At 61.6% G+C, this 26326-nt stretch overlaps 3 protein-coding genes across 6 annotated transcripts; 1 reads left to right on the top strand and 2 right to left on the bottom strand.

Moving 5' to 3' along the window:
- Positions 1-347: 347 nt before the first annotated feature.
- DBNL (drebrin like) lies at positions 348-10617 on the top strand. Of its 4 annotated transcripts, none has more exons than XM_036246523.1 (13): positions 348-463; positions 4325-4380; positions 5224-5336; positions 5837-5911; positions 6740-6886; positions 7479-7556; positions 7754-7902; positions 7975-8023; positions 8211-8301; positions 8742-8837; positions 8932-9044; positions 9325-9421; positions 9802-10520. In XM_036246523.1, the coding sequence occupies exons 1-13, from the start codon at positions 381-383 to the stop codon at positions 9939-9941; spliced, it is 1287 nt and encodes a 428-aa protein (XP_036102416.1). In that variant the 5' UTR covers positions 348-380; the 3' UTR covers positions 9942-10520. The 4 variants fall into 4 exon arrangements, with proteins under 4 accessions (XP_036102416.1, XP_036102417.1, XP_036102419.1 ...); XM_036246524.1 differs by having other exon boundaries at positions 7978-8023; XM_036246526.1 differs by lacking the exon at positions 5837-5911 and having other exon boundaries at positions 9802-10617.
- A 565-nt stretch (positions 10618-11182) lies between these two features.
- PGAM2 (phosphoglycerate mutase 2) lies at positions 11183-13655 on the bottom strand. The gene is made up of 3 exons (XM_036246528.1): positions 13197-13655; positions 12906-13086; positions 11183-11392 (listed from the first exon to the last, which is right to left on the bottom strand). Exons 1-3 carry the CDS (start codon positions 13605-13607, stop codon positions 11226-11228), a joined length of 759 nt encoding a protein of 252 aa, XP_036102421.1. The 5' UTR covers positions 13608-13655; the 3' UTR covers positions 11183-11225.
- Positions 13656-17143: 3488 nt separating this feature from the next.
- Positions 17144-25420, bottom strand: POLM (DNA polymerase mu). Its single transcript, XM_036247108.1, has 11 exons — positions 25248-25420; positions 22809-22989; positions 22167-22265; positions 21869-22039; positions 21202-21273; positions 19800-19920; positions 18649-18781; positions 18431-18533; positions 18101-18346; positions 17947-18030; positions 17144-17795 (listed from the first exon to the last, which is right to left on the bottom strand). The coding sequence occupies exons 1-11, from the start codon at positions 25418-25420 to the stop codon at positions 17709-17711; spliced, it is 1470 nt and encodes a 489-aa protein (XP_036103001.1). The 3' UTR covers positions 17144-17708.
- Positions 25421-26326: the final 906 nt, after the last annotated feature.

The following is a 26326-nucleotide window of genomic DNA, read 5'->3' on the forward strand; positions in this document are numbered from 1 at the left end:
AACCGGGTCCCGTCCGCACCGCAGCCGCTGAGGGCGCAGCCTTCCCTTTGGCGGCGTCCCCGTTCACTGACGCCCCACTCTGGGTCCACACAGAGGCCCGGGCTCCCGCGCGGGAGACGTCACGGCCCCACGGGCTCCCGCAGGAGGCGAACTGGGAGGAGTGGCCGGAGGGGACGCGCGGAGCTCCTGGGGCGGCGGGCTGGCCCCTCGGCCACGCCCCCAAGGAGAGCCCGGCTCCGGGAACCGCGGCCCCCCGCCCGCTTCCGGCCGGGGCGGGGCTTTCCGGCCGGGGCGGGGCTTCCGGTGCCGGGGCGGGGCTTCCGGCCGGGGGCGGGGCGGGCCCGGAAGCGGCGGCCGCGGCGCGGGGACCAGGGCCGGCCATGACTGCGAACCTGAGCCGGAACGGGCCGGCGCTGCAGGACGCCTACGGGCGCGTGGTCACCGAGAAGTCCCCGACCGACTGGTGGGCGCCGAGGGGGCCGGGGCGGGCCGGGGCGGGCCGGGCCGGGGAGCCAGGGGGCGCCGAGCCGCGCGGCCGCGGGCCGGCCGGGACTCACCTGTGGACCCACACCTGCGCCGCGCCCGGAGGGGCTGTCCCCGCCCTCGCCCCGCCGCGCGGAGCCCAGGCCCCTGCATCCCTCGGCCGGGGCCTCCATGTCGGACTCCGCGCCCGGCCGCCTCGCCAGGTTCTGCTTTTGTGCCCGGACCTCAGGCTCCCTGAGGAAGCGGAAGCCACGCCCGGCTTCGTGCAAACGCTGCGTCCCGGGACCGACCTCAGCGCAGCCGGGCAGCCCGGTTGGCCGCGGGAGCCCGGCCCCGAGGCGTCAGACGGGGGGTCGGGGGTTGGGGTCCCTCCTTTTCTGTGCATGTGAGTTTCAGAACCTCCCTTTCTCCAAGAATGCCCCCCCTGTGCGGGAGCCCTGCGGACGTGCAGGCCCCGCGATGCTGGCCTCCATCCTCCCTCCGCCGCCCGTGACTTCCTCTGCGAGGCGGCAGTGGTTCGGTCTCCTTGCGAGGGCGAAGGGCTTCGTGGACCGGAGTCCTGGTCCAGGCCCCTAGGGTGACCCCGCGCAGCCACACGGGGCGCAGGCACTGGGGCTGTGCACAGTCATTCTGCCGCTGTGCCTCGGCTTCAGCTGTTCTGCTCACTCGTTCTGACCACCTCCAGTTGTAAGAAGTGCGGAGTATGGCAGGCGAAGATGACCAGCTTTGGGGGGCAGGGCCGGCTGGGTGTGGCGGTGCTGTTGGAACTGGTCTCCACTTGCCAAGTGCTGCTACTTTCTCTGCTTTCCCTGGTGCCCAGCCAAGTGGGTTTCACGCAGTGTGCCGCTGTGACTCCTCGGGTGCGGGATCCTTCCCTTCGGCCCCAGGCATTGTGGGAAGAGCCTCAGAACAGCAGCTGCCTGGTCTGTAAGACTCCTCTCCCGCCTGGGCCAAGTGCATGCGGGCGCCCAGTTCTGCAGGGGAGCCAAGCAGTGCCTCCAGCGTTTGGACAGCATCTCTTCTAATTAGGGAAAGGTCTTACAGCTAGTAGAGGTTTCCTGCCTTCTCTTCTTTATAACCCTTCAGGAAGTTCAGCCAAATGTGGAGGCAGGGCTTTTTCTCTAGGGAGAGTCCCTGGGTCTCTGTCCCCCGCCTCTCCTCTCCGCTGTTCTCAGGGCTCTGAGCCTCTGATGATATTCCAAACCCTGTCAAGAACATCTCCCTATGGAGTGCCCCATTTTCACGTCCACGTGAGGCCACCTGAGTTTGGAACCCAGAAACATCTTTGCCCCTCTCTAGTCCTCTCCAGTTAGGGTTTTGCTCCTTTATGTGCTCTGGGGTAGCACTTTCTGACCTGGCTTCCCGGTGGGCCTTCCTTCCAGTTCTCTCTTATAGTCCCGGCCTCCCATGTTTCAGCCTTTCCTTGAGCTTCTTAGCAGAGCTGCCTGCTACCACTCCATCTCCTCTGAGGGTGTCAACCTTCCTCTTTCTTCTCACCCAGTCCGAGCCCTCCCATCTCACCAGCCTCCTCGCCCAACACCAGGCTCCAGTGGAAGCATGGGGACTGCCACTCCGCTGCATGAACCGTCGGCCTCTGCCCTCAGATACTGTGTGGCAGGTCCCTACTCACTAATATCCCGTCCCTGCTTGTAACTGAGCAGTGACTTCTGGTTTCACATTGAATAAAGCCCAGACCCCTCGCCTGCTTGGCAGGCCCGACAGCCCGCTCCTGACCACTCATGCGGCCTCCCGTTGGCCGCACTGTAGCCTTTTTCTCTTCCCCAGACTTGCAAGCTGGTTCTTCCTCAGAGCCCTGACCTGGCTACTTCCCCTGCCCGGAGCACGCATCCACATCATCCCAGGGGTCTCCCCAAAGTTCAGTTCTCAGCTACCAGGTGGCCTTCCTCTCTGCCTGACTCCCTGGCTCCAGCCACATTTTCCCACCTCCGACCCATTCAGACACTCTTATTGGTTTTGTGTTGTTTCTCTTTTCCAGAGGGGTGGGGTAGACCCTGTGTCTGTCCCTGGTGCAGGGTGGTGTGGAGTCAGTGCTCAGATGAAGGGTGGACTAAGGAGGGCAGGGACGGTGGTGTCAGAGGAAGGAGAGCTGGTCTCTGGTGTGATGAGTGGAGTGTGGTGATCTTGGGCCCTGAAGCCAGGTGGGTGGGGAGCATCAGCTCTGCGCCTCGGGTCTCGCTCGGTGTTCCTTGGTCCTTCCCTAGATCACAGCCTGGGTGCAGCTCCCGTGTCCCTTCACCAGGCAGTGCGCCCGTGTTGGTGTGTCCCTCTGTCCCGCTGGCAGGGCTTCCTTGTGGCTGCAGTCCCGCCACCAGCAAGCAGCAGGTTCTCAGTGCAGGTTCTTGGAAGGAGTGACTGAACCTAAGGTGCTCGGTGCACCACGTTCCACGTGCCACTCACAGGCCAGAGCACCGTTCTTATCATGTTCGTTAGAAGGAAGAGTGGGGCTCGACGGAATGTGGGAATGAGCCTCTGAACTGGGAACATCCAAGAATGGCTAAGGCTGGAGCCCAGGGTGAAGAGGACTGAGGCCAGAGGGTGGGTGGCAGGCACGGAACATGGCTCTTTGTAGCTGCTGGATCCCTTGGAAGAGCTAGGCCGAGCGGCCATCTCTGCCCATGCCACTTGTCTGGTGTTTCTTTCCTCCAGGAGGAGGGCTGGTCAGGACTCTGGCCACCAGAGTGGTGTTCCTTTTGACTTGCTGTCCAATGGTTGGCCAGCACTGCCCGGAGCTGAGCTCCTGCAGAGCTGGTCTGCCAGGAAGCCACCTCTTCCAGAATGTTCTCCTGGAGATTCACTACCCAAAGTCTTCTTTTTCCCTGTTTCTCTTCTGTATTCTCTCTCTACTGGGAAGTGTTATTCTTTCCTGGCACCTGTCAGCCAGATGCACTGGGACTGGGTTGAATTTCATTTCTTCCAACTTTCTTGGGCAGAGTCAGCTCTGCCCAGTGGTGTTAGTAGCAAGGCCGTAGAGAAGCCAAGTGGAAGCTGATTTGGTTACTGTGAGACCATTTGCCCCTGGAGCCCCAGTCTGGCTGGCTCAGCAGGCCTGTGCTCGGAAGGAGCCTTAGCTCTGGTCGAGGAACCTTCCATAGGTGTGCACGCATTCAGTAACACTCACCACATTTCCTCAGCACCTCTGCGGCACAAGTGTTAAGCCCAAATCTTGTTCAGAGTTCTTACGAGTAATCAGTCTGACAGGAAGGAAGGTGTGGTCCAGGGTCACCTGTGCAGAGGTGAGACTGGTTGGTCTAGACCTGGCCCCACAAGGAGGCTGTCCCCTGAGGAGCCAGTGTCGTGTTGAGTCATGTCCTCTGTGGTTTCTGGGCTACATACAACCTGGGATGGACTGTGTTTGCCAGGAGAGTCCCAGCCCAGACGGACCTGCTGCACCAACCCCAAAGGCCCCAGAGGGGGGACAGACGTGCCTGAGGGCGTCGACACCTTCCCAGGTGCCCGGTGCCCATTCATCCTCCTGCTGCTCCTTTGGGTGCTTCAGGTCAGGAATGTGCAGACGTCCTTGTCTTTTCAATTCCGCATGCCTGGTAGCCAGGCAAGAGTGTTTCACACACGACTGTGAAAAGTTGCTATAAAACTGTACGGCTCTCAGTCTCAAGTAGATATATGCTCTTGTCTTAGGTTTGTCACTTACAAGCCCTTGTGGTCAGTCAGGACAGCGTCATTTCAGCTTCAGAGCTGAGAAGGCCCAGTGGGGCCCAGTGGGGCCCGTGTCGGCCCGCAGTGGGCTGCCCTGCTGAGCGCTCTGGGTTGAAGGCAGACAGTGCCCACTGCCCTGGGTACAGAGCCGCCTGTCTTGTTTCAGGGCTCTCTTTACCTACGAAGGCAACAGCAATGACATCCGTGTGGCGGGCACTGGGGGTGAGTATGGCCAAGCCCAGTCGGAACCACGGACTGTGGGGGGGTGAGGTGCATGAGGGAGAGGGTGCAGCTCTCGGGCGCCAGCGTGGCGGCATGGCAGTGATCACAGCCGGAGGAAGGGGTTCAGGGCAGCGTCAGTGTTGGCCCCATGTGCTCAAGGCAGCTCCCCTGACCGAGCCAGGCCCAGCTTGTCACCCAGCAGCTGCTGGCCACGTGGGTGGTTCTGGTGACTTGTTGGTGGAGAGCCCCGCCCGTTCTCGAGCGCCTCCCTGGCTGGGCTCGTGGGACAGCCCTGCAGTGGTTCTGCACTGTGATGCTGTAGGCACCGCTGTGCAGTCCAGCAGCCGAGGCCTCCTCGCAATCTGGAAGGTCTGAGAGGCTGACAAGAGCAGCAAACCCTGGTTCGTGCAGGGCCCTCAGCCTCAGTGTCGGGAGAGAATGGCTGCAGCCCCTCCTGTGCCACTGTCCTCCCCTGAGACTCAGCTGAGCCTGTGCGGGACGTTCCCATCTGCCGCAGCCCCCCAGGTGGCCCTGCCGTCAGAGCAGACGTGGCTCTGTGGGGTTCAGGCGATGGTATGATGGCTGTAGAGTCCTTCCTTTTCAAAGTTGGGTGCCTGGTTTGTAGCAAAGATGACATTTTCATTTTACACAAGTGGTCCTTAGACTGGTGTGAGTAAAAGTCACCGGAGGTGCTAGTCACAGCATAGTTCCTGCCTCCCCCCAGCTCACCACTGGGCCTGGGATCTGATTCAAGTGGCAGCTTGGGCTTCATTCCTGGTGGACAAGGTGCCAGGGTGGGCAGGGGGTGCCTGGCCACCACTGACCCTCCTGTGACTGCTGCAGAGGGGGGCCTGGAGGAGATGGTGGAGGAGCTCAACAGCGGGAAGGTCATGTACGCGTTCTGCAGGGTGAAGGACCCTAACTCCGGCCTGCCCAAGTTTGTCCTCATCAACTGGGTATGTGGAACTCGAGGGCTCTGAGTTCTCGGCTAGGTGAGACCGGTAACACTCTCTTCTGTCCTCCTCTGCCTGAGTGATTGCAGCTGAGGAGGACTTGACTTGAGGACACTCATAGCTGGTGGATCCACTTTTTGTGGCCCAGAAAGTACCTGGGGCCTTGGTAACTCAGAATTACCCCTGCAGAATGAAGGACAAACAACCACAGGACACCCTGTCCTTGTCCCTTTCGGGGGGCCATCCTGAGGGAGCAGAGGGCATGGAGAGAAGCTGGGGAGCTCTGGGAGCACAGGATGGGGCTGGGGTGGAGACAAGGGGCTTTCGAGTGTCCCCACAGCGGAAGCTGCCCCAGCAACCTCCCTGCCTTGGAGGTGGGGCCACCTGGTCTTGTGCTTTGCGATGGCCACTTTCTCCTTCCGGGGACACGGAACCTGCTGAGTCCCTGGGAGGGCAATGGCTTTGGGGAATGGGCAGGTCATGCTGGGCGTGTTGTGTTGCAGACAGGCGAGGGCGTGAATGATGCACGGAAGGGCGCGTGTGCCAACCATGTCAGCACCATGGCCAGCTTCCTGAAGGTGAGGGCTGCGCCCCGCGGGTCCTCCCAATTCCTCGGCCCCAGGTGCCCAGAATGAGTGAGTGGGACCCACACCCCCTGCTCTGTCTGGACCTCAGTGTGTAACGGAGGCTGCTTTGCTCTTGCTCAGCAAGTGTGCCTGGGGCCTGGGCATGGCCTCGGGGAGGAAGGACGGGACAGCGAGGAGCACCTGCTGGAGGGGGACCTGGGCGGGGCCCTCAGGGAGGAAGGACAGGACAGCGAGGAGCACCTGCTGGAGCGGGGCCTGGGCAGAGCTGTTGGGATTTGCAGGAGGTGGAGGGTTGCCCGTCCCTGTCCATGTGTTTCTGCATGTCGGTCTACGCGGAGCCTGTGTGGTTTTAAAGGCTTTTGTTTTCTCATGTCATATGACTGCATTTCCTTGGTCACTGGCAAGGAGACTCGAGACTTCAGTTTCTAGTTTTGACAACAGTTCTTCAGATGCGCCTGTTTTTCCATCTGGAGCTGATAGAGGGTCCCGGGCTTCCTGCGTGTTTAGGGACAGGAGTGAGGCCATGAGCCCGGCCTCTCCCCAGACCAGTACTCACTGCAGGAAAGGTGCTCATTTCCAGATTTCTGTCCAGGTTTGTTGTCACTGATTACAAGGAAACCCTCTAATGCCTGAGCTGTCTGTTCAAGTGCCAGGCCACAGAACACGCCACGGGCCGTGAGGGCCTCACACAGGAGCCAGGACAAGCACGAGCTCTTGTCCCGGTTCCTAGTGGGGCCTCCAGAGCCTCAGCGAGACAGGTGTGGGGCCCGTCCTCTCCTGGAGTCGCAGCACCTTTCATCACGTGCTGTCTCGCTGCAGGGGGCCCATGTGACCATCAACGCGAGGGCTGAGGAGGACGTGGAGCCTGAGTGCATCATGCAGAAGGTGGCCAGGGCCTCGGGAGCCAACTACGCCTTTCACCAGGAGAGCAGCCGCTTCCAGGACACAGGCCCCCAGGCCCCAGTGGTGAGTGCCACCTGGCCCAGGAGCCGTGGGGCAGGTGTGCAGTTCCCAGTGCCCAGACTGGCCGCATCTGCCCTCAGCACCTGGCTCCTTGCAGGGCTGGCTCCCGCCTGCCTGGCTTCAAGTCCCTGCACCTGATCAAGGTGCAGATGGTGGCCCGGGCTTGTCAGCATGAGGAGCAGAGGCTTCCTGCAGGGACAGTGCAGCATGTCCTCTGTGGTGGCCGCTGTGGGGGACCTTCAAGTGGTAGACAGGGCAGGGCCCTCCGTGTGGTAGGCAGATGCCTGCAGGCCTGTGGCCTTGGGTGGGAGCTGAGTCCCCGACACACAGCAGGTCCCATGGGGATGTGGTGGTCAGCTGCCTGCAACTTGGTGGGCCAGCCTCCTGGAATGGCCCTTGGCTTCACCCACACAGGCCTGGTACAACCAGAGACCCGCCTGTGCCGTGTGGTTGCGCCCCATGCTCGGCCGTGTCCAGGACCTTTCAGGCCACCTTGCTGTCATCCCCCTGACTGGGGCACAGGCCCTGTCCGAGCAGTTCCTACCTGGGCTGCACACTCCTTCCAGTGCCCTGCCCTTCCTCCCCGTCCCTGCAGGGCTCTGTGTACCAGAAGATCAATGCCGTGTCTGAGATCAAGAGGGTTGGCAAAGACAGCTTCTGGGCCAAAGCGGAGGTGAGTGCCGCTGGGCCGTGACGGTCACTGGCATCTGTGGAGCGGTTGGCGTGCGCGAGGCCTGGAGTACGTCACTCTCGGTGTTCTCGTAGTAAACTCCCAGAGCTCGGGGTCACGTGGGCTAGCAGGGTTAGGTATGGGGGCCAGGTCACTCCGGGGCCCTGCTGTGCTGGGTGGGCTGAGCATGCGCCCTGCAGGAGGAGGAGGAGCAGCGGCGGGCAGAGGAGAAGCGGCGGGCAGAGCAGGAGCGGCAGCGGCTGGAACAGGAGCGTCGGGAGCGGGAGCTGCAGGAGGCCGCCCGCCGGGAGCAGCACTACCAGGAGCAAGGCCGGGAGGCCCGGCAGAGGTGAGCCCAGAGGGGAGGAGGGCTGCCTCGGGGTCAGCGGGCAGAGGTCAGCTCTGCCCTCTGCCCTCCCAGCAGGAAGTGTGAGCAGCAGGAAGTGGTTTCCAGGAGCAGAGAGGAACAGGTGAGATACCCAGAGGGCCCTGCAGCTGGGGAGGGAACTGGGACACGTGGGTGCACAGAGGTAGCGGTGGACAGAGGAGTGAGGGCAGATGGTCCAGTGTGGATCCCAGCCCCGTCTGGGGAGACCTGCGAGCCCCCCCGCAGCAGGAGCCAGGCAGACACGCCGGGTCCATGCATCTGTCCCCCAGGAGCCCAGTCAGCAGCCAGCACACCCACGGGAGATCTTCAAGCAGAAGGAGAGAGCCATGCCCACCGCATCCATCGCCAGCCCCCAGCCAGGTGAGACTTCCCTGTGCCCAGCCATGAGCCATGAGGCAGGGCCAGGCTGGGGGGCGGGCAGATGAGGGACAAGGGAGCCAAGACAGCTTCTGGGCGGGGACCCAGGTGCCCTCCCCCTGCCCTTGAAGTCACCCTGCAGAGACCTGGTAGGAGGGGAACAGACGCTCCAGCCCCGGCCCCAGAAAGCCCTGGTGCAGCTCACACTTCGGGCTGTCGCCAGGTCCCAGGGGCCTGCATCAGCCACTCCTCGGCCCCCCGAGGACACGGGACTAGTCCTGCCAACCCGCTGTCTACACTGCACGTGCCCGAGGGGCTGCTTGGTGGTGTGGGTGTGTGACAGCCACTGTCCTAGGGCAAGCTGCCCTCCAGGCAGGGCCCAGAGGGAGCAGGAGCTGGGATCGCTTCTCCCGCTGTGAGGATCTGTTCCCGTTGCTTTGCAGGCAAACTGAGGAGCCCCTTCCTGCAGAAGCAGCTCGCCCAGCCCGAGAGCCCTCCTGGCAGGGAGTTGACGCAGGCCGCCTCCAGGCCCAGGGCAGGCAAGGCTCTCGGCTGCACGTGGGGACGGGGTATGGGAGGAGACGGGGGTGTCCTCCCTGCCCCAGGGTCAGATCTGGCTGCACCCCCATGCAGGTCTCTGCGAGGAGCTGGCGCCCAGCGCCCCTGCCTGCCCAGTGCAGGCAGAAGAGGAGGCCGTGTACGAGGACCCCCCGGAGCAGGAAGCCCTCTATGAGGAGCCCCCAGTGGTGGGTCCCCTGCAGCAGGGTCAGGGCTGCACAGGCCTGTGCCCTGAAACTGCCTCCTCAGCCGCATTGCGAGGCTCACTGCCTATGGGTTGTCTTAAATTTGGAGCCGCTTATGCTATAAGTTGTGTGGCAAGTGCCACCGTGTGGGAGGTGCTGGGTGGGGAGTATCATGGGGACCCCCGCCCCCACATGCCATGCCTTTCCCCAAGCCTGACATGAGCTCTGGTCATGGGCAAGACCTAGGTGACCAGGCCCCAGACTTCTTTCCTGTCCGTGGCAGGTGCAGCAGCCGGACGCCGGCTCTGTGCACGTGGACCACGCCCCGGGGCTGAGCGGGAAGGGGCTCTGTGCTCGGGCCCTGTACGACTACCAGGCAGGTAATGTGCCCCCCTCAGACCACAGGGCCTAAGGCCGGCCCAGTTCTGGGCTCCTTGAGGGGACAGTCTCCAGGACTGTCAGACAGGAAGCGAGAGGGGGGGCAGTGCACAGCCAGGCCTCTCCCTGGCACCGGGCAGCCCCCTGCTGTCCACAGCATGACCCCCTCTTTCCAGCCTAGCTGTAGACCTGGAGGTGTGAGCAGAGGGTGGCTCTGGGTGGCCCTGGGGAGCAGGCTGACGTGGAAGGAAGTGCGTGGCCCAGAGCCAGGCCCTGCGGGGAGGCGGTCGGGACAGAGGCCACGCGAACAGGGCCAGGGCAGGTCGGCTGGTGCCCAGACCCGGGGCGCCCAGTGCAGTGTCTGGGCTCCCCCTCTTTCCAGCTGATGAGACCGAGATCTCCTTCGACCCCGAGAACCTCATCACAGGCATCGAGGTGATTGACGAGGGCTGGTGGCGCGGCTATGGGCCCGACGGCCACTTTGGCATGTTTCCCGCCAACTACGTGGAGCTCATCGAGTGAGGGCCGCGCCTGCTGGCCGTGGCTTGGGCGCCCTCCCCACCCGTGGTCTCCCTGCTGGAGGGGGCAGCCTGCTGACTGCACACCTCATCCAGGAAGGGGCCACAGATGCAGCAATAACCTGGGGCTCCCGCACTCACCCGGCAGCTCCCAAGGCAGGCCTCTGCCTTTCCCTGTCCTCCCAGCCCTGGGGGGGCGGCTCCCTGTCAGTGGCCTGGGAGCCGTGGTCAGCGGTTTGTGACCAGAGTCCGGCAGCAGTAGCTGGTCTTTCTGGATCCTGCTCGGTGCTCCTGCTTCTCTGTCTCTCTGCCTGGGCTGAGGGTGGTGGGGACGGGTGACCAGTAATGGTCTGCGTGTGGAAGCGCAGGCACCCCGTCCTGCTGCCTGCCGGCCCCCTCGTCCCAGCCCACCAGCATCTGCCTCGGAGTCAGAACTGCCCCACACAGCCCCCAGCCCGGATACGCCTGTTACACCTGATGCCCGTGTGAGCCCGGCCCCTTCCCGGTGTCCGGTGGGTGTGCGCCTCAGGCCTGACATAAAGATTAAGATGTGAGTGAAGTGAGCCTCCTGACTGGTTCTCTGGGAGGGGCCGAGGGCCTGCCTGTTCCCTCCATGGGGCCTGTGCCGCGAGGGACAGCACACACGTGCAGCGAGGCCCCCGGCACCCAGGGGCCACCAGGGAGAACCTGCTTCCTCGTGCCCTGGGAGCAGCCCGGGATGTGGGCTGTGCTGAGAGGCCCCAGGTGGTGGCCAAGCCCAGTGTCCCCTCCCCCTGGTGCCAGGTGGCCCATCCCGTGTGTCCCCCTCCTGGAGGCCCCAGCAGTCAGGTGTTTCCAGTCCTGAGGCCAACTATGGGCTTGTCTGTTCCCAGACAAGGGGACCCCAGGAGGAGGGGCTCGGTGCTGCTCCACCAGCAGGGACCGCAGAGGACAACCCGTCTGCAGGGATGGCCACTGTGCTTGCCCCCTCTGGGGAGGGGGTCACTTGAACTCTTCCTAGGTGACCCAGGCACCCTGATTCTAGAACAGGGTTCCCAAGTGGGTCTTCAGCTTTGGGGGTCACCACAGTGACTTGTTAGGAGCCACCTGAGAGCCAGGGATGGGGGCCAGGTGCCCATAGCTAATGGGGGGCTGGGCAGGCAGAAGGGGCCAGCCTCCCCCTGGGCAGCGTTCGTGGAATCTCAGGCTCTGGTCTTATGAAGCCAACCCCGAGTGAGCGCTGGGCATGTGGGCCACACGACGGGGTGGTGCGGGGGAGCCTTTATTCTTGATTTGCAGAGCCCAGTCTTCACTTGGCCTTGCCCTGGGCGGCCACGGCCTCCATGGCCTTGCGGACGGTCTCCTCGTCACCCAGGAACCGCATGGGCTTGGTGGGCTTCAGGGCCTGGTCCAGCTCGTACACGATGGGGATCCCCGTGGGCAGGTTCAGCTCCATGATGGCCTGGTCAGACATCCCTGGGCAGAAGGGACCAGGGGTCTTTAGCCCTCCCAGCCCGTCAGGCGCCTCTGCTCTTCGGCGGCTCCGTGACCTTTACGAGCTGCAGCTGGTCAGCTAGGCACAGCCCTCCCACCCCGACAGCAAGGCTGGAGAAATGTGTCTGGAGAAGGTCAAGGCAGCGCTGAGACACTGGCCGACAGAAATAGCCGTGCTGAACCACAGGCGTGACCTGGGACAGCACCGGGTCTCTGGCCAGACTGGCGGTGTTTGGGTCCAGTTAGGACAGTAGCCATCCAGCTTCCAGAGACTGCTAATCTGGGGCATCCTGAGCAGAGAGCAGGGGTGCACCTAAGAAATGGGCTGGGAGTTCCCGGCTGGTGTGGCTCAGTGGTCGAGCGTCGACCCTGCACCAAGAGGTCGCCGGCTCCATTCCCGGTCAGGGCACATGCCCAGGTTGTGGGCCTGATGCCCAGTGGGGGGCGTGCAGGAGGCGGCCAGTCGATGTTCTCTCCTGGATGTTTCCATCTCTCTCAAATCAATGAAGAGAAAGGAAATGGGTTGGGACAGGGACAGCAGGGGCCACCATGTCTAAGGCAGACGGGAGGCTCTGCCAAGTGGAAAAGGTGTTTTCTGAGAAACGACCCACCACCCTCCATAACCTGGAACAGCCCTTTGGTGTTTCCACCACCCTAGGAGCCAGGAGGCCGGTTCTCAGGGGTGTGGGAGACCCGGGCATGTTCCCGGCATGTGGGCTACAGCACCCCTGAGAGGGAGGGCCGATGGGTGGTCTGGCGCTGGGCTCAGGCCTGCTGTGAGGTGCCTGTGCAGACCAGACGAGGACAGACGCCCTGGCCATCTGCCCGCTGACCCCAGGAGGGCTTTGGGCCCACCGCCCCACCGGCCTTCCTCATCCCGAACTTGAAGACCATTCAGATACTAACAGACCCCTGAAGTGTGGGCACCCTGAAGGCCCTGGAGGAGCCCGTCCTGTTCTTCAGTGGGACCCCAGCTACCAGCTTGGGTCTCCAGGCCACTGCACATCCGGCATCCTTTTGAGTGACCTTACCTCTGTGGGCCCAAGTCCAGCAGCAAGCAATACCAGGAGTTGCCCCAGAGGGTAGTTGGGGCCCAGCAAGTGACATGACTGGACCCGGGACACATGCAGCAGGGTTTGGAGTCAGATGGCCCTGCTTTCCCTGGCCAGTGAGCTTGGGCAAGATGCCAACCCTAGACCCCACCTGCCAGGGCTCACGTCAGGAAGCTGGGCCAGCTGCAGCGCCTTGGCCCCTAAGCAGGGCCCAAGCCCTGGTCGGAGGTGGGAGACATTTTCACCCCCGTCTTCAGAAGGAACCCAGTGTCCCAGTACCTGCTCAGGAATGAAACCCACCTCCCGGTGTCTCTCAGTTTGAAAACCCCACCCTGGGCACTGACGTCTGCAAAGCTCCCTTAGCGGGCAGCGGGCACTTGCTGAAACATTCCGGGACCTGCCGCCCCACCCACTGCCCGCGCCCCGGTCAGGGTGGGCCTCACCTTCCAGGTGCTTGACGATGCCCCGCAGGCTGTTGCCATGGGCTGCGATGAGCACCCTCTTGCCAGCCTTGATCTGGGGGACGATCTCCTCGTTCCAGAAGGGCAGGGCCCGGGCGATGGTGTCCTTGAGGCTCTCACAGGTGGGCAGTTCCCCAGGCTTCAGGCCTGCGTACCGGCGCTCCTGGGGGCACCCACGGCCCAGTTCACATCCCAGACAGCTGGCCCCCACCCAGGCTCCCTGCCCCAAGGCCCCTGCCCCCAGGCCTTCCCTTTGGCGCCCTGACAGCCCACCTTGCTGATGGCGCTGTAGTAGGGGTGCTTCTCGTCCATGGGGGGTGGTGGGATGTCGAAGGACCGTCTCCAGATCTTCACTTGCTCCTCCCCGTGCTTGGCAGCCGTCTCCGCCTTGTTGAGGCCAGTCAGGCCCCCGTAGTGCCGCTCGTTGAGGCGCCAGGTGCGCACCACAGGCAACCACATCTGGTCCGTGCCGTCCAGGATGGTCCAGAGGGTGCGGATGGCCCTCTTCAGCACCGACGTGTAGCAGATGTCAAACTCCATCTTGGCGTCCTTGACAGCCTGGGCCCCCCTCCTGGCCTCTTCAGCCCCCTTCTCACTCAGCTCCGCGTCGAACCAGCCGCAGAAGCGGTTCTCCTGGTTCCAGGTGCTCTCGCCGTGCCGGACCATCACCAGGCGGTGGGACATGGCTGCGGTGGTGGGGACTGGCAGGCTCCAGACAAGGACAGCGCCTGCCCTGTGCCACCAGCTTTATAACTGCTTGTCCCCAGCCCCCACCCTGGCCAACTGCCAACCTGCATTCCAGGTCGGACAGGCAGCAGCAGGTGGCCAGTAGCAAAGCTTTCGGGGAGGGTGGGCCCAGAGCAGGACTTAAAATAGTCCCGCCACCACCAGCCCCCACACTTTCAAAGCCCAGGCTGGGGGTGGGGGGCTGCCAGGCAGGGCTGGGCATGAAGGACAGAAGTCCTGGCTGGACGAGCCTGAGAGGGGGGCGCTAGCAGAAGCAGAGAAGCTTTCCAGGGTAAGGCCCCTGAGGCTGGCGCTGCAGCCCCGGAAACCTCTCCCTCCCAGGGGCCTGACGCCCTGACGGGCACAGAGTCCTGCCTGCTATCTCCTGGTCTCAGCACGGCAGAGCCAGGCCTGCACAGCGGTGAGGAGACACCTGGAGGCAGGGGCTCAGCTGCCATCTCAACTGGCCTCCACGTGAAACGCCCGACACACCTTCTCCCAGCCTGCTGCCCACCCGGGGGAGGGGCTCCCAGCTCTCGGCCCCAAGAGGGAGGCTCTGCACCCAAGGCTGGCAGGTGGCAGCCACCTTCAGGACAGCACCCCACAGGCCTTGCTGCTCCAGCTCTATCCCAGTTCCGGGCGCATCTGCTTTAGGGTCCACTTTCTGTCACCTTGACCCTGGCCAGGCCCTGGGTCCAGCACACATCCCAGTGGGAGCGAAGGATGGTGAACAATTCGACGCGCTGTGCTGGCCACTGGGAAGAAAGTACTGGGTTGGGTGGGATGGAGCAGCGAGGGCAGGGACTTACAGTGGGAGGAAGGGGTGGAACTCAAGACAGCCCCTCAAGGGTGGCAGTTGTGTTTTTGTTTTTTGTTTTTAAATTTTTTCTTCATTTATTTTAGAGAGAGAAGAAGAAAGAGAGAGAGAGAGGCAGACAAACAGAAACATCAATGAGAGAGAACATCAACTGGCCGCCTCCAGCACGTCCCCCCACTGGGGGTCAGGCCCACAACCTGGGCATGTGCCCTGACCAGGAATCGAACCGGCGACCTCTTGGTGCAGGGTCGACGCTCAACATTGAGCCACAGTGGCCAGACCAAAGTAACATTTTTAATGTGTCATCTGCTGTTGGACTGAATGTTCTGTGAATGTTAAGTCCACCTGGTCTAATGTGTTGTTTAAGTCCAAACTTTCCTTATTTTCTGTCTAAATGATTTACTCATTGTCGAAAGTGGGGTTCTGAAGTCCTCTGCTATTCCTACATTCCTTTTCTCCCTTCAGGTCTGGCGATGTGTGCTTTGTATATGTAGGTGCTCCTGTTACGTGCAAAACTATTTAACAATATTATATTCTCTTGCTGGATTGACCCCTGTATCATGACATAATGACCTTCATTGCCCCATTACAGTCTTTGGTTAAAACCTGTTTAATCTGCCCAGCCAGTGTGGCTCAGTGGTTGTCTACCCTGCACCAAGAAGTCGCCGGTTCAATTCCCAGTCAGAGCACATGCCCAGGTTGTGGGCCAAATCCCCAGTGTGGGGTGTGCAGGAGGCAGCCAATCGATGTTCTCTCTCATCAATTGATGTTCCTATCTCTCTCTCCCTCTCTCTTCCTCTTTCTCTAAAATCAATAAAGGAAAAAAAAATTTTTTTTTAATTGTTTAATCTGAGGTAGGGATAGTTCTGCTTCCTTTTGGTTTCCATTTGCAACATTGTTTCTATCCCTTCACTTTTCAGTCTGTCCTTAAAGCTGAAGCAAGTCTCTAGGCAGTAGGCAGTGGATAGCTGGTCGCTTTTATAGTCCAGTCAGCTACTCTGTCTTTCTATTGGAAAATTTAGTCCATTTACACTTAAAGTAATTATTGATAGGTGTGGACTTACCATTGCTACTTTGTTAAATCTTCCCAGTTGTTTTGACTCCTTGGTTCCTTTCTCCTTCTTTTGCTCTCTTCCTCTGTGATGTGCTGCTGTCTGCAGTCCCCTTAGATTTCTCTATCGTGTGTGTGTGTGTGTGTGTGTGTGTGTGTGTGTGTCAGTTATAGGTTTGCCTTTGTGGTTACTATGAGGCTTACATGAAAAAATTTTTTTATCCTCACCTGAGGACATTTTTCCATTTTTTGTTCAGATAGAGTGGGAGGGAGAGAGAGGAAGAGAGAGAGAAACATCAACGTAAAAGGGACACATCGAGTGGCTGCCTCCTGCACAACCCAACCAAGGCCAGGGACAAACTACAACCAAGGTACGTGCCCTTAGCGGGAACCGAACCCGGGTCTCTCTGGACTGCAGGCCGACGCTCTAACCGCTGAGCAAAACTGGCCAGGGCACATGAAACATCTTAACAGCCTATTTTAGGCTGAGAACAACTTAACTCTGAACACATACTATGTTGATTTTTAGAGAGAGAGGGAGAGCGAGAGAAACATCACCTTGTTATTCCACTTATTGATACATTCATTGGTTGCTTCAGAAGTATGTGCCCTGACCAAGGATCTAACCCCCAACATTTGTGTATTGGGATGATACTCTAACCAACTGAACTACCCAGCCAGGTCCTGCAGATTAATTTTTATTTATTTTTCTTTATTGATTTTAGAGAGAGAGGAAGGGAGAGGGAGAGAGACAGAAACATCGATGAGAGAGAACATTGATTGGCCGCCTCCTGCATGCCCCCCACTGAGGATCAGGCCCACAACCTGGGCATGTGCCCTGACCGGGAATCGAACCGGCGACTTCTTGGTGCAGGGTCGACGCTCAACCACTGAGCCACACAGGCCGGGCAGCAGTATTAATTTTTTAAAAAGTGGGTGCTGCCCGGCCTGTGTGGCTTAGTGGATTGAACGTCATCCCATGGACTGAGAGGTCCCAGTTCGATTCCTGGTCAGGGCACCTGTCCAGATGGCAGGCTCGGTTCCTGGTGGGGGACATGCAGGAGGCAGCTGACTGACATTTCTCTCTCACATCAATGTTTCTATGTCTCCCTTCCTTTCTCTCAAAAAACAGCAATAAAAACATATTTTAAAAATAATAATAATAAACGAAGAGGGTGTTTAGCATGGTGCGGATATAGAACTGAGGACTCGATGCTTTGAGTCTGGAAAGTTGCTTTTTGACCCCACCGGGCACACAGGCCTCTTTCAGACGCTGAATTGACAGGAATGAAACAGTGAGAGGCTGGAGTCGGGAACACATCTGTCCCAGCCACAGCAATCGGGCGAGAGACAGAAATACAGGGCATCCAAATCAGAAAGCAAGAAATAAAACTCTTTTTGCAGACGGCATGGCCTTGTATATAGAAAATCATAAAGAATCCACCAAAAGATTATTAGATTTAATAAAAAGTTCAGCAAAGTTCCACTATACAAAAATCAACTGTATGTCTACACACGTCAATGAGTAATCAGAAGGGAAAATTAACAAAATTATGCTTAAATAACATTAACAGAATAAAATACTTAGGAATAAATTTAACAAAAATGCAAAACTTATCTTCTGAAACTACAAACCATCACCAGAACTAAAAGAGATCTAAATAAACGGACAGGCACCCCACGTCTGTGGACTGGAAGGCGGCACCATCCCAACAGCAACACTGAGTGATGAGCCCCAGACTCGGTGCGATCTCTGTCCGAGTCCCAGGTGACCTCCTTGTAGAAACCGCCAAGCTGACCCTGTGAGGACTTGGGAGTCACTGAGCCAGGGCTCTGAGTAAGGACGGACAGCACGGGGGCTGGGCCTGCTTCGAAAGGCTGCTTTGAACAGACTCAAAGAGCAAAGGCAGAGACCGGCCCAGCTGGGCGTGGGGCTGACCCAGCAGGAGGCAGGAGGTCAGCACGGGAAGGTCTTCCTCCCAGAGCCCTCGGCTGGGCCTGCTCCCTGTCCAGAGGCCCAGTTCACCCTTCAGAACCCCAGGGCCACACAGCCATGATGCCCCCACCTCAGCAGTAGTTTTAAAAAAGTGCCTGGTTTGCTCCATGTTCTCATTTCATTGTGTCCTGGATGGGCTGCACATGGGAAGTGGGGGTGCACACAGGGGTTCCACCAGGAGGGTGAGGGCTGGGATCAGGCGTTCCTCTGCTCTGGGGGAAGGTACGCAAGGCCCAGGTGTCTGAAGATGTCTTCCTCCGCAGCCACTTGGAAAAAGGTCTTCTGCAACGAGAGTGTGGGACTCAGTGCCTGGGACCCCTCTCCCATGTGGCTTCCCTGATTGGTGGGGAGAGCCCAGCCCAGGGTGGGGTGCACCTCAGGGCCCTGTGTCTGTGGGTTCTAGGCTCCCCCACCTCCTGCCCTGACCACACACCTGCTCCGGGTCAAACAGCCCATGGCTGTTCAGCCACAGACCCCTCTCCTTCCGGCTGAATCGGCGAAGTTCACGCTCAAAATGCTGGGGGGAAAGGGAGGGGTCAGCAGGGCCGCAGCACAGACCCAGGCGGCCCCCGCAGCTCATTGCCCACCTTGGAGCCAGTCCAGCCAAGCAGGGCAAAGGGGAACTGGCTGGTGGGCACGACCACCAGGTCCACACGCACAGCCTTCCAGGAGGTGCAGGGCCTCTGGGTGCCCCCCGCAGGAGCACCTGGGGGTCTCATCAGGCGGAAAATGCAGAGACTCCGCTCAAAGGTGTCCATGGCGTGGCTCTGCTGGGTCAGGTGGCTGGGGTCTCTCCTGTGGCTGTGCTGATGCTGGTGGTACAGGACAAGGCCCTGGGGGGGGGGGCATGACGGGCACTGTCCGTGTGGCTGGGGGAGCAGGCCCAGCAGCACGCTCAGGAGGAGCAGGAAGCTCACCTGCTTCTCCAGGTGGCGCATCACTCCGGGCAGCAGCCCTGCCTCCAGGTCCTCGTGGGGGTGGGTGATGAGGAAGTCCACGTCATGGCCCTGCGACTTCCCCCTGAGGGGGCAAGTCTGACTTCCAGGCCGGCCCAGGGACAGAGTCTCCGTGTTCTCCCCACACCTCAGCAGCCCCCCTCAAAGCTGAGCCGCAGTGCTCATCGGGGGCCCCTTACCTCCGGAAGCCGCCAGCCAGTGTGACAGTGGCCCCAGGAAGGGCCTGCCCAACGGCCGCCTCCAACACCCGCTGCAAGGCCTCTGCATCAGACCGCTGGACTGGGGTGCTCAGGTCCCGGTAGTGCTGGAGCCCTGCAGAAGCGTGGACCTCCTAACCCACGCCACCCGCCCTCTCTCTCCACTATCCCTCCTCCCCGTTAAATGTGTAAACATTTTAGAGATCATTGTAGATTCAGGTCCAATTGAAAGAAATAGCAGGTCCCCTGTGCCCCCACCCAGCCCCCCACCCTAAGTTCTTCCACTGCCTCTCCTGCCACAGCCAGACTTTTCTCACCAACGCCTGGCTGCCCGGGCAACAGGTGGAGCTGGTCAGTGACATGAGGAAGTGACCTGGGCACAAGCCCGGCCGGAACCACTGCGCCCCACACACAGCGGGAGACAGGAGTGCGGGAGTGACGGCCCTGGCAGCCCGCTGGCCGACTCAGCTTTGGAACCCGCAGGTGCTACCACAAAGCTCCACTGCACTCAGCTCTGAGGTCCCACTGACCAGCCCGCGAGTCTCCCAGGACCCCGGGGGGCCTCCTCTCCTCCCACCCCTGGGAAGACGCTCAAAGAGATGGCTGGTTCGGGGTGTGGGCTCCTCAGCGGGGCTCTCACCCACCCCAGGCTCAACACGTGTGGCTCACTGGCTCACAGAGGTGCTCATGGAATCCCACCCGTCACAGAGAACACCCCTGAGGCTCAGAGAATCTCCCTCTCCGGGCCATGGTCACCTGCCAAGTACCTGGCAGAGGCGGGACGCAAACCCAGGCCCAACCAACTCAAGTTCACGTCCCTCCTGCTGCACATGGGTCAGCAGGCCAGAGTGCCAAGCACGACACTGACTAGGTGTGCCCAGGGCCCAGGCTGTTCAGGAGCAAGAGGTCCAGTCCAAGTCTGACCAGGGGGTCCTGAATGTCACATTCGCTACTGTGACCATCATCACCCACTGAGACATCCTGGCGGAGACCCCAGTAAGCCCACCCAGATGCCTGCCTTCCACTGGGTCTCTGCTCTGACCCCACCCAGGCAGCCTCAGCACTAAGTGTGGGAAACTTTCAGTTCCCAGTGCTCTGGGGGAGCCCAAGGCCCAGTGCTGTCTGAGGGTCACCTGCTCTCTGCTGCTGGGTCAGTCTCTGCACCTGCTCCTGGACGTCGTCCAGCGTCCGCAGCCCTTCTCTGTACCACCGATCAGCAGTCTTTACGCCAACCCCAAAGATCTGGGTGAAGAGCTGTTGGGAGGGGGAGCACAACCTGGTCAGGGCCCGGGGACCCCCGTAAGAAAGGTCTCTTCCCAGACCGTGCACAGCGCCGCCCGTCACCGTGCGGGGCTGAAACTCGTTACCGCACTTCTCCTCGACTAATGCAGAGGGACCTGGACGCAGCGCTGACCTTGGGGTGAACACAGTGCGCACTGCTGCCCAGACCTCCAGGCCGGGGAACAACCTGGCTGCAGCTGACCTCTCACAGGGGGCTGCCTGTCTCCCATGAGTCTCCCTGACCCCAGCCACCTGTCTCCTACAGCGAGCCGCTCAGAGCCCCTCCGGGGAATTTCTGGAACTAAAACTGAAAGTCAGGCCCATGCAGAGGTGGAGGCTGTAGCGCGGGGCAGGGGTGCTTTCTGGGGCCACACCCGACTGGCGCAGGCAGCAGCATGCAGAGGAAGTCCCCCAGCCCCGCTTCCTGCGACCCCCTGCAGCGGCCCTTCTGGGCTGTGCGGACCATCCTGTCCTTGATCCCCTTGACCAACAGATGAGCTGGGTCACCATCACCAACAGAATCCTCACAGAAAAAATTCTGAGAATAACCTAGTCATACTGACAACAAATTATTACTGTACTTCCCCAGGGGCTCAGATGCCTCCTGGGACTCTGAGGTGCCCACAAGGAGGCAGGTGACTCTAAGCTTTCCTGCTCACTAGCTCTTGGGTCGCCCCCACACCCGTCTCTGCCTACCAGAGCCCCTCCATTCTTCACACATGGCTCCTCCCCCTCCTCGAAGGCCCCCCTGATCCTCACAACATCTGGGCAACCCCCCAGGGCAGTGATGACCCCCCCTGCCAAGGAAAACCCAGTGCCCCCAGGTGACCCATCTGACAATCTCCAGCCACAAAAGCAGGGCATTCGAGCGGCAGGACAGGGCACTGGCAGCTCCGACTCGGGTCAGAGGTGAGCGGCCGAGGACAGACGTGCCCTGGGCACAGCGGGCACCACCGAGGAAGGAGGGCAGCTCAGGACAGCGCAGCCTGCGCTCACTCGTCCCCGAGGCGCGTCTGTGAGAGGCTCTGCTGGGATGACCGAGCAGGTGACATACTGCAGCCCGACGAGGACAGGCAGTGCTGAGTGATCTAGAACATCCCTGGGCTCAAAACAAGCTCCTCCAGTGGTCTGCTTGGCTGCCTCACGCATGTCAGATGTCAGCTGCCACTTCCTCAGAGCCCTCCCCTGATCCTCGGGCGGTTTGCTCTGGGGAGGACTGAGGCCGTGTGCCCGGCTGAGGTCTACCCTGTGTACCTTCATGCTCTGGTACCTCTCCGAGAGCCGGACTCTCTCCACCTCCTCACACACTCCGTGCTCCAGCAGCTCCTGTGGCCAAGACAAAGCAAAGCCCCGTCTGACCACAGAGCAGAACAGAGCTGGGGCCCAAGGACCTGGCAGACCCCATCTGAGCAGGGGGCTTTGTGGCATCAAGAACCGAGGGACTTGCACACAGAGACTGTGCCCCAAAGCTTCTGACCTCGTCCCTCAGGTAAGTCCCAGTATATATGTAAGCAATTACTTTTCAAAACATAGGTGATGAATCCAATGCAACTTCCTTTAAAAGCATAAATGAATTTAAAGAACCTTCTGTCACGATGTCCTGTCCCTGGGATGTGTACAAAAGCACAACTTTCCTCAAATACTCTGCACTTAAAGAGGTACTCACGATCAGTTTCTGTGCCACATCCTGGACAGGCTGGACTGATGCCATCAGTGCCAACCACCAGCCCTGCAGCCCCTGGGTCCTCTCCACCACCCTGGAGCAGGTGGTGGGGCCCCAATTTACATAAGGCATCTGAGTACAGGTGGCATGCCCAACGGGCAACCTGTAGCTCCTCCCCAGCTGCTGTCACCAGGCTCAGGCCTCCTTGACGCCCACTCGCGTCACAACTCCATCTTGCTAAGTGTGCTGAGCACCGACCTGGATGACCCTGCGGGAATGTTCTCCAAAGTGGGGCAGGCCCTGCAGCTGGCTCAGGGCTGTGATGGGGCAGGGCAGCGCCTTGAGCACAGAGGCTGCTCTGCAGAAGGAGAGGAGTCGGCCCTCACTGCCTTCAAAGCCTCCGGCCTCTGCCAGCACCTCCAGAGCCTCCTGCAGGGAGAGGCCCTTGGTGAGGACAGGGTGGGTGGTGAGCCTCCCAGCCCTGCAGCTTCAACCCACCTGTCCCCAAGGTGAGGGCAGGCAGTCGGGAGTGCTCGCAGGAGCGGGCCTGGCTCACCGAGAGGCTGGTGTTGTGGTGTGTGAGGGGCGTGGGGCGCTGGCAGGCATAGGGTAGCATCCACACTGGGTTTGGCAGCCCCTTCCTGGGCACAGTCACCTAGGGATGAGCAATGAAGAGGTCACTCTGAGGCGGCAGGGCTGGCAGCCCCAAAGCCTTGCCTCTCCTGGGGGGTCATGTAGGGCTCTTGGGTACACAGGACCGGAGGAGCCGGCAGGGACTCAGCTGCTGAGGCCTGGGCAAAGGGGACGCAGCCTATAGAGCAAGCTGATAGCTCTTCAGGCCAGAGGGCTGCACGCGCCCTGCTCTCCTTGCTCAACCAGGGACACTGAGGCCCCCCCGCAGAGCCAGGTCTGAACATGGGTAGCCCGGCTCCGCTCACCCAAGGACCACAGAGGCGGGGCAGAGACCCCCTGCTGGCCCTCGGGCCATCTCACTTAGGGTCACAGTCACCTGCTTGGTGAACAAGGGCCTGAAGATGCTAGAACGAGAAAGTTTGCAGCAGCCACGAGAGCAGAGGTGGGCTGGCCTGGTGTGGCGGCCCACCTCCTCTGGACACGGCTGCCTGTCAACCATCCCAGCTGAGCTACGGCCTGCACTGGGCCTTTCTCTGTGGCCCAACAGGAACCTCACCTCGCTCACCTCCAGGCGGTGTCGGCCTTCCACAGGGACCGGCTGCCCGGCTGCCATGCTCTCTGTGAACCAGCTGACGTCCAGCAGCACCGGGCGGGCGCCACCTGGGGCAGGGGCTGCCCTGCTCGCCTGCCAGCAGGCGGCCTCCTCGGCTGACGTCTGCTCCATCACCACATGTGTGACCTCGGAGCTGGCAGAGGGAGGGGGTGAGGCCCAGAGCCCTTGCCCAGGCCTGCCCACCTCCCGGCTTCACTCCACACCTGCTGGCCTTTGCTCTGCCTGGGACACTATTCACTCTGCAAATGTCACTTTCCTAGACACCCGCCAGCCCCCCTCCTGGCAGCCCTCCGGCACCCACAGACCTGGAGCCCTCTTCTCCAGCTCCCATCACAACACGCTGGATCTGTGTTGTCTGTCTCCCTTTCCCTCCCCCCACCTCAGAGAAAAGAGGCCCGTTGGGGCAAGGACCAGGGGGTCTTCATGTAAGTGCCGGAGCCAGGCAGCTTGAACCTGAACTCTGCCACGTGTTTGCTGTGTGTCCCTGGGAACCTCACTTACTTCTCTGTGCTTTGCTTTACTCCTCTGTAAAGCAGGGGTTACGTGTCTCCCTTGTAGGGCTGTTGTAGGATTATGTGAGCCAATAAGCAAAAGGGTTGGCCAATGTACTAAGCTGCTCTCACCGTCCTGTCCTGAGTGGGTCCTCCACACCCCTGGGAATGGTTTTTAAAAAGCTGCAGTGGGGGGGGGGGGGGAGGCTGGCCAGTTTGGCTCAGCAGTTAGAGCATCGGGCTGTGGTCCAGAGAGACCCAGGTTCGGTTCCTGCTAAGGGCATGTACCTCGGTTGCAGTTTGTCCCCGGCCCTGGTTGGGTCGTGCAGGTGGCAACCACTCAATGTGTCCCTTTCACATCGATGTTTCTCTCTCTCTCTCTTCCTCTCACTCTATCTGAACAAAAAATGGAAACATGTCCTCGGGTGAGGATAAAAAACAAAAAAGCTGCGGGGGGGCTGGCCCCTGGTTTGTTTGCTCTTCAGTTTCAAACCTATGGCTACCTTAACCCTCAGCCCACCTCGGTAGCCGCTAAATTTTGGTCCTGGAGCCTCGCTCACGTCTCTTTCTCAGCCCCAAGGAGAGCGATGGCAAGATGAGCTGACCAAGGCAGAGGGCTGAGCTGCTTACACACCCAGCGCACCGCACGCACTGTCCCTGGCCGCAGACCTCCTGGCCCTGATGCTACCGCTCTTCCCAGGAGAGGAAATGGGGGGAAGGGGCCTGACACCCTCGGGCTAACGTGGAACCCAGGGAGCTCCGGGCCTGCACCAGGGTCAGCCGCCTGCGAGTTCGTTCAGATCTCAGTACCCCCGTCGTGGAGAAACACGGGGCGCAGAGGTGGCCGCCGGCTGCACTGTGCTCGGGCCACACAGCCCGCAGCGGGGTCCGCCGGGCGCGACGGCGCGGTCACGCTGAAACCCGCGGCCCTCACTGCCGGTCAGGCGGGCCCTTGGGCACCTCACCCGCCAGGTGTCCCCAGGTGGGCGGCCCCAGACCCAGGTGGTTGGGCCCAGACCCAAGTGGGCGGCCCCAGGCCCAGGTGGGCGGGCCCAGGCCCAGGTGGGCGGCCCCAGGCCCAGGTGGTTGGGCCCAGACCCAGGTGGGCGGCCCCAGACCCAGGTGGTTGGGCCCAGACCCAGGTGGGCGGCCCCAGGCTCAGGTGGGCGGGCCCAGGCCCAGGTGGGCGGGCCCAGGCCCAGGTGGTTGGGCCCAGACCCAGGTGGGCGGCCCCAGGCCCAGGTGGGCGGCCCCAGACCCAGGTGGTTGGGCCCAGACCCAGGTGGGCGGCCCCAGGCTCAGGTGGGCGGCCCCAGGCTCAGGTGGGCGGGCCCAGGCCCAGGTGGGCGGGCCCAGGCCCAGGGGGCGGGCCCAGGCCCAGGTGGGCGGTGCCAGGCCCAGGGGGGCGGGCCCAGACCCAGGGGGGCGGGCCCAGGCCCAGGTGGGCGGCCCCAGGCCCAGGTGGGCGGCCCCAGGCCCAGGGGGGCGGGCCCAGACCCAGGTGGGCGGCCCCAGGCCCAGGGGGGCGGGCCCAGACCCAGGGGGGCGGCCCCAGGCCCAGGGGGGCGGGCCCAGACCCAGGGGGGCGGCCCCAGGCCCAGGTGGGCGGCCCCAGGCCCAGGGGGGCGGGCCCAGACCCAGGGGGGCGGCCCCAGGCCCAGGGGGGCGGCCCCAGGCCCAGGGGGGCGGGCCCAGACCCAGGTGGGCGGCCCCAGGCTCAGGTGGGCGGGCCCAGGCCCAGGTGGGCGGCCCCAGGCCCAGGTGGGCGGCCCCAGGCCCAGGGGGGCGGGCCCAGGCCCAGGGGGGCGGCCCCAGGCCCAGGGGGCGGGCCCAGGCCCAGGTGGGCGGCCCAGGCCCAGGGGGCGGCCCCGCCCCGCGCGAGCACGGCCCCACCACGCACCTGTAGGCGTCCAGCACGCGGAAGCCTTTGGACCGCGCCAGGCGGGTGAGGAAGGCCCGGCGGCTGCGGCCCATGCGCGGCTCCGCCAGGTGGATGGCGACTCCGGGGAAGCGCACGGCGGAGGGACTGGCGCCCGGGTTCCCCGCCCGCGCCCGCCGCCGTCTCTGGAGCATCGCGCCTGGGCCTCGGGCGGCGCCGGTGGGGCCGGTGGGAAGGCGGTGGGGGCGGAAGGGAGGCGGAAGGGAGGCGGAAGGGAGGCGGAAGGGAGGCGGAAGGGAGGCGGAAAGGAGGCGGCAGGAGGGGAAGCAGCCCGAGCTCCCCGGAGGCAGCCGCCGTCCCTCGCAAGTGAGGGCCCCGCGGCGGCCCCGCGGGTTGGCTGTCCGGCCGTGGGCGCCTGGGGCCCCGCCTCTATGCAAATTGCACCGGGGCCACGACCTCTATTAAAGGGCCGGCGGAGACCGGGCGGCGGACGCCGGCCCCGGACCTGGCCGGAGCCTGGCTGGAGCCTGGCCGGAGCCTGGCCGGAGCCTGGCCGGAGCCTGGACGGAGCCTGGACGTGCCTCCAGCGGCCGCTGCCAGCCCGGGAAGGTTCTCAGCCGGTGGCGGGGCGACAGCTGGCCAGCCATCTGGAAAAACTGAGGCCGGCTCCCTCCCTCCCTCCTTCACCCCGAAATAAAATCCAGATGGATCAACAACGTACTGGAAAGGCGATGAATGTTTTTATGGTCTCAGTATCACAATAAACCTGAAACACTGAAATAAAAGAATAATAAACTTGACTACATACAAATTGAAAAATTTGTTCAAAAATTAAAATGAAAAGCAAACTGAGGAAAATGTGTCTGTGACACATTTTGAAGTTAAGTCTGATTCATGTCATTGTGAAATTGTCCTCAGATAAATAAGGAAAAGGCAATGATCTAATAAAGAAGTTGGCAAGAGGCCCAGTAGGCAATTCACGGAGGAGAGCTGCCCTGGACCAGAGCCCTGTGCGACCTGTCCGACCTCTGCAGCCGCAGATCCCACTGAGACCCCACCTGTGCACTGTCAAACTTTTAAAATGAGCGCACATGTTGAAG

This window comes from Molossus molossus, unplaced genomic scaffold, assembly GCF_014108415.1.
Source record: "Molossus molossus isolate mMolMol1 unplaced genomic scaffold, mMolMol1.p scaffold_m16_p_7, whole genome shotgun sequence".
Taxonomy (NCBI): domain Eukaryota; kingdom Metazoa; phylum Chordata; class Mammalia; order Chiroptera; family Molossidae; genus Molossus; species Molossus molossus.

Coding starts and splice junctions, on each gene's coding strand:
- DBNL (XM_036246523.1), top strand. CDS start 381: ATGACTGCGAACCTGAGCCGGAACGGGCCGGCGCTGCAGGACGCCTAC. Junction 9,045..9,324: donor TCTATGAGGAGCCCCCAGTG/GTGGGTCCCCTG, acceptor TGTCCGTGGCAG/GTGCAGCAGCCGGACGCCGG. Junction 9,422..9,801: donor CCTGTACGACTACCAGGCAG/GTAATGTGCCCC, acceptor CCCTCTTTCCAG/CTGATGAGACCGAGATCTCC.
- PGAM2 (XM_036246528.1), bottom strand. CDS start 13,607: ATGTCCCACCGCCTGGTGATGGTCCGGCACGGCGAGAGCACCTGGAAC. Junction 13,087..13,196: donor ACTACAGCGCCATCAGCAAG/GTGGGCTGTCAG, acceptor GGGTGCCCCCAG/GAGCGCCGGTACGCAGGCCT. Junction 11,393..12,905: donor CATCGTCAAGCACCTGGAAG/GTGAGGCCCACC, acceptor CCTTCTGCCCAG/GGATGTCTGACCAGGCCATC.
- POLM (XM_036247108.1), bottom strand. CDS start 25,420: ATGCTCCAGAGACGGCGGCGGGCGCGGGCGGGGAACCCGGGCGCCAGT. Junction 21,274..21,868: donor ATTCCCGCAGGGTCATCCAG/GTCGGTGCTCAG, acceptor TCTTGGCCACAG/GAGCTGCTGGAGCACGGAGT. Junction 18,347..18,430: donor TGCGCCACCTGGAGAAGCAG/GTGAGCTTCCTG, acceptor CCCCCCCCCCAG/GGCCTTGTCCTGTACCACCA.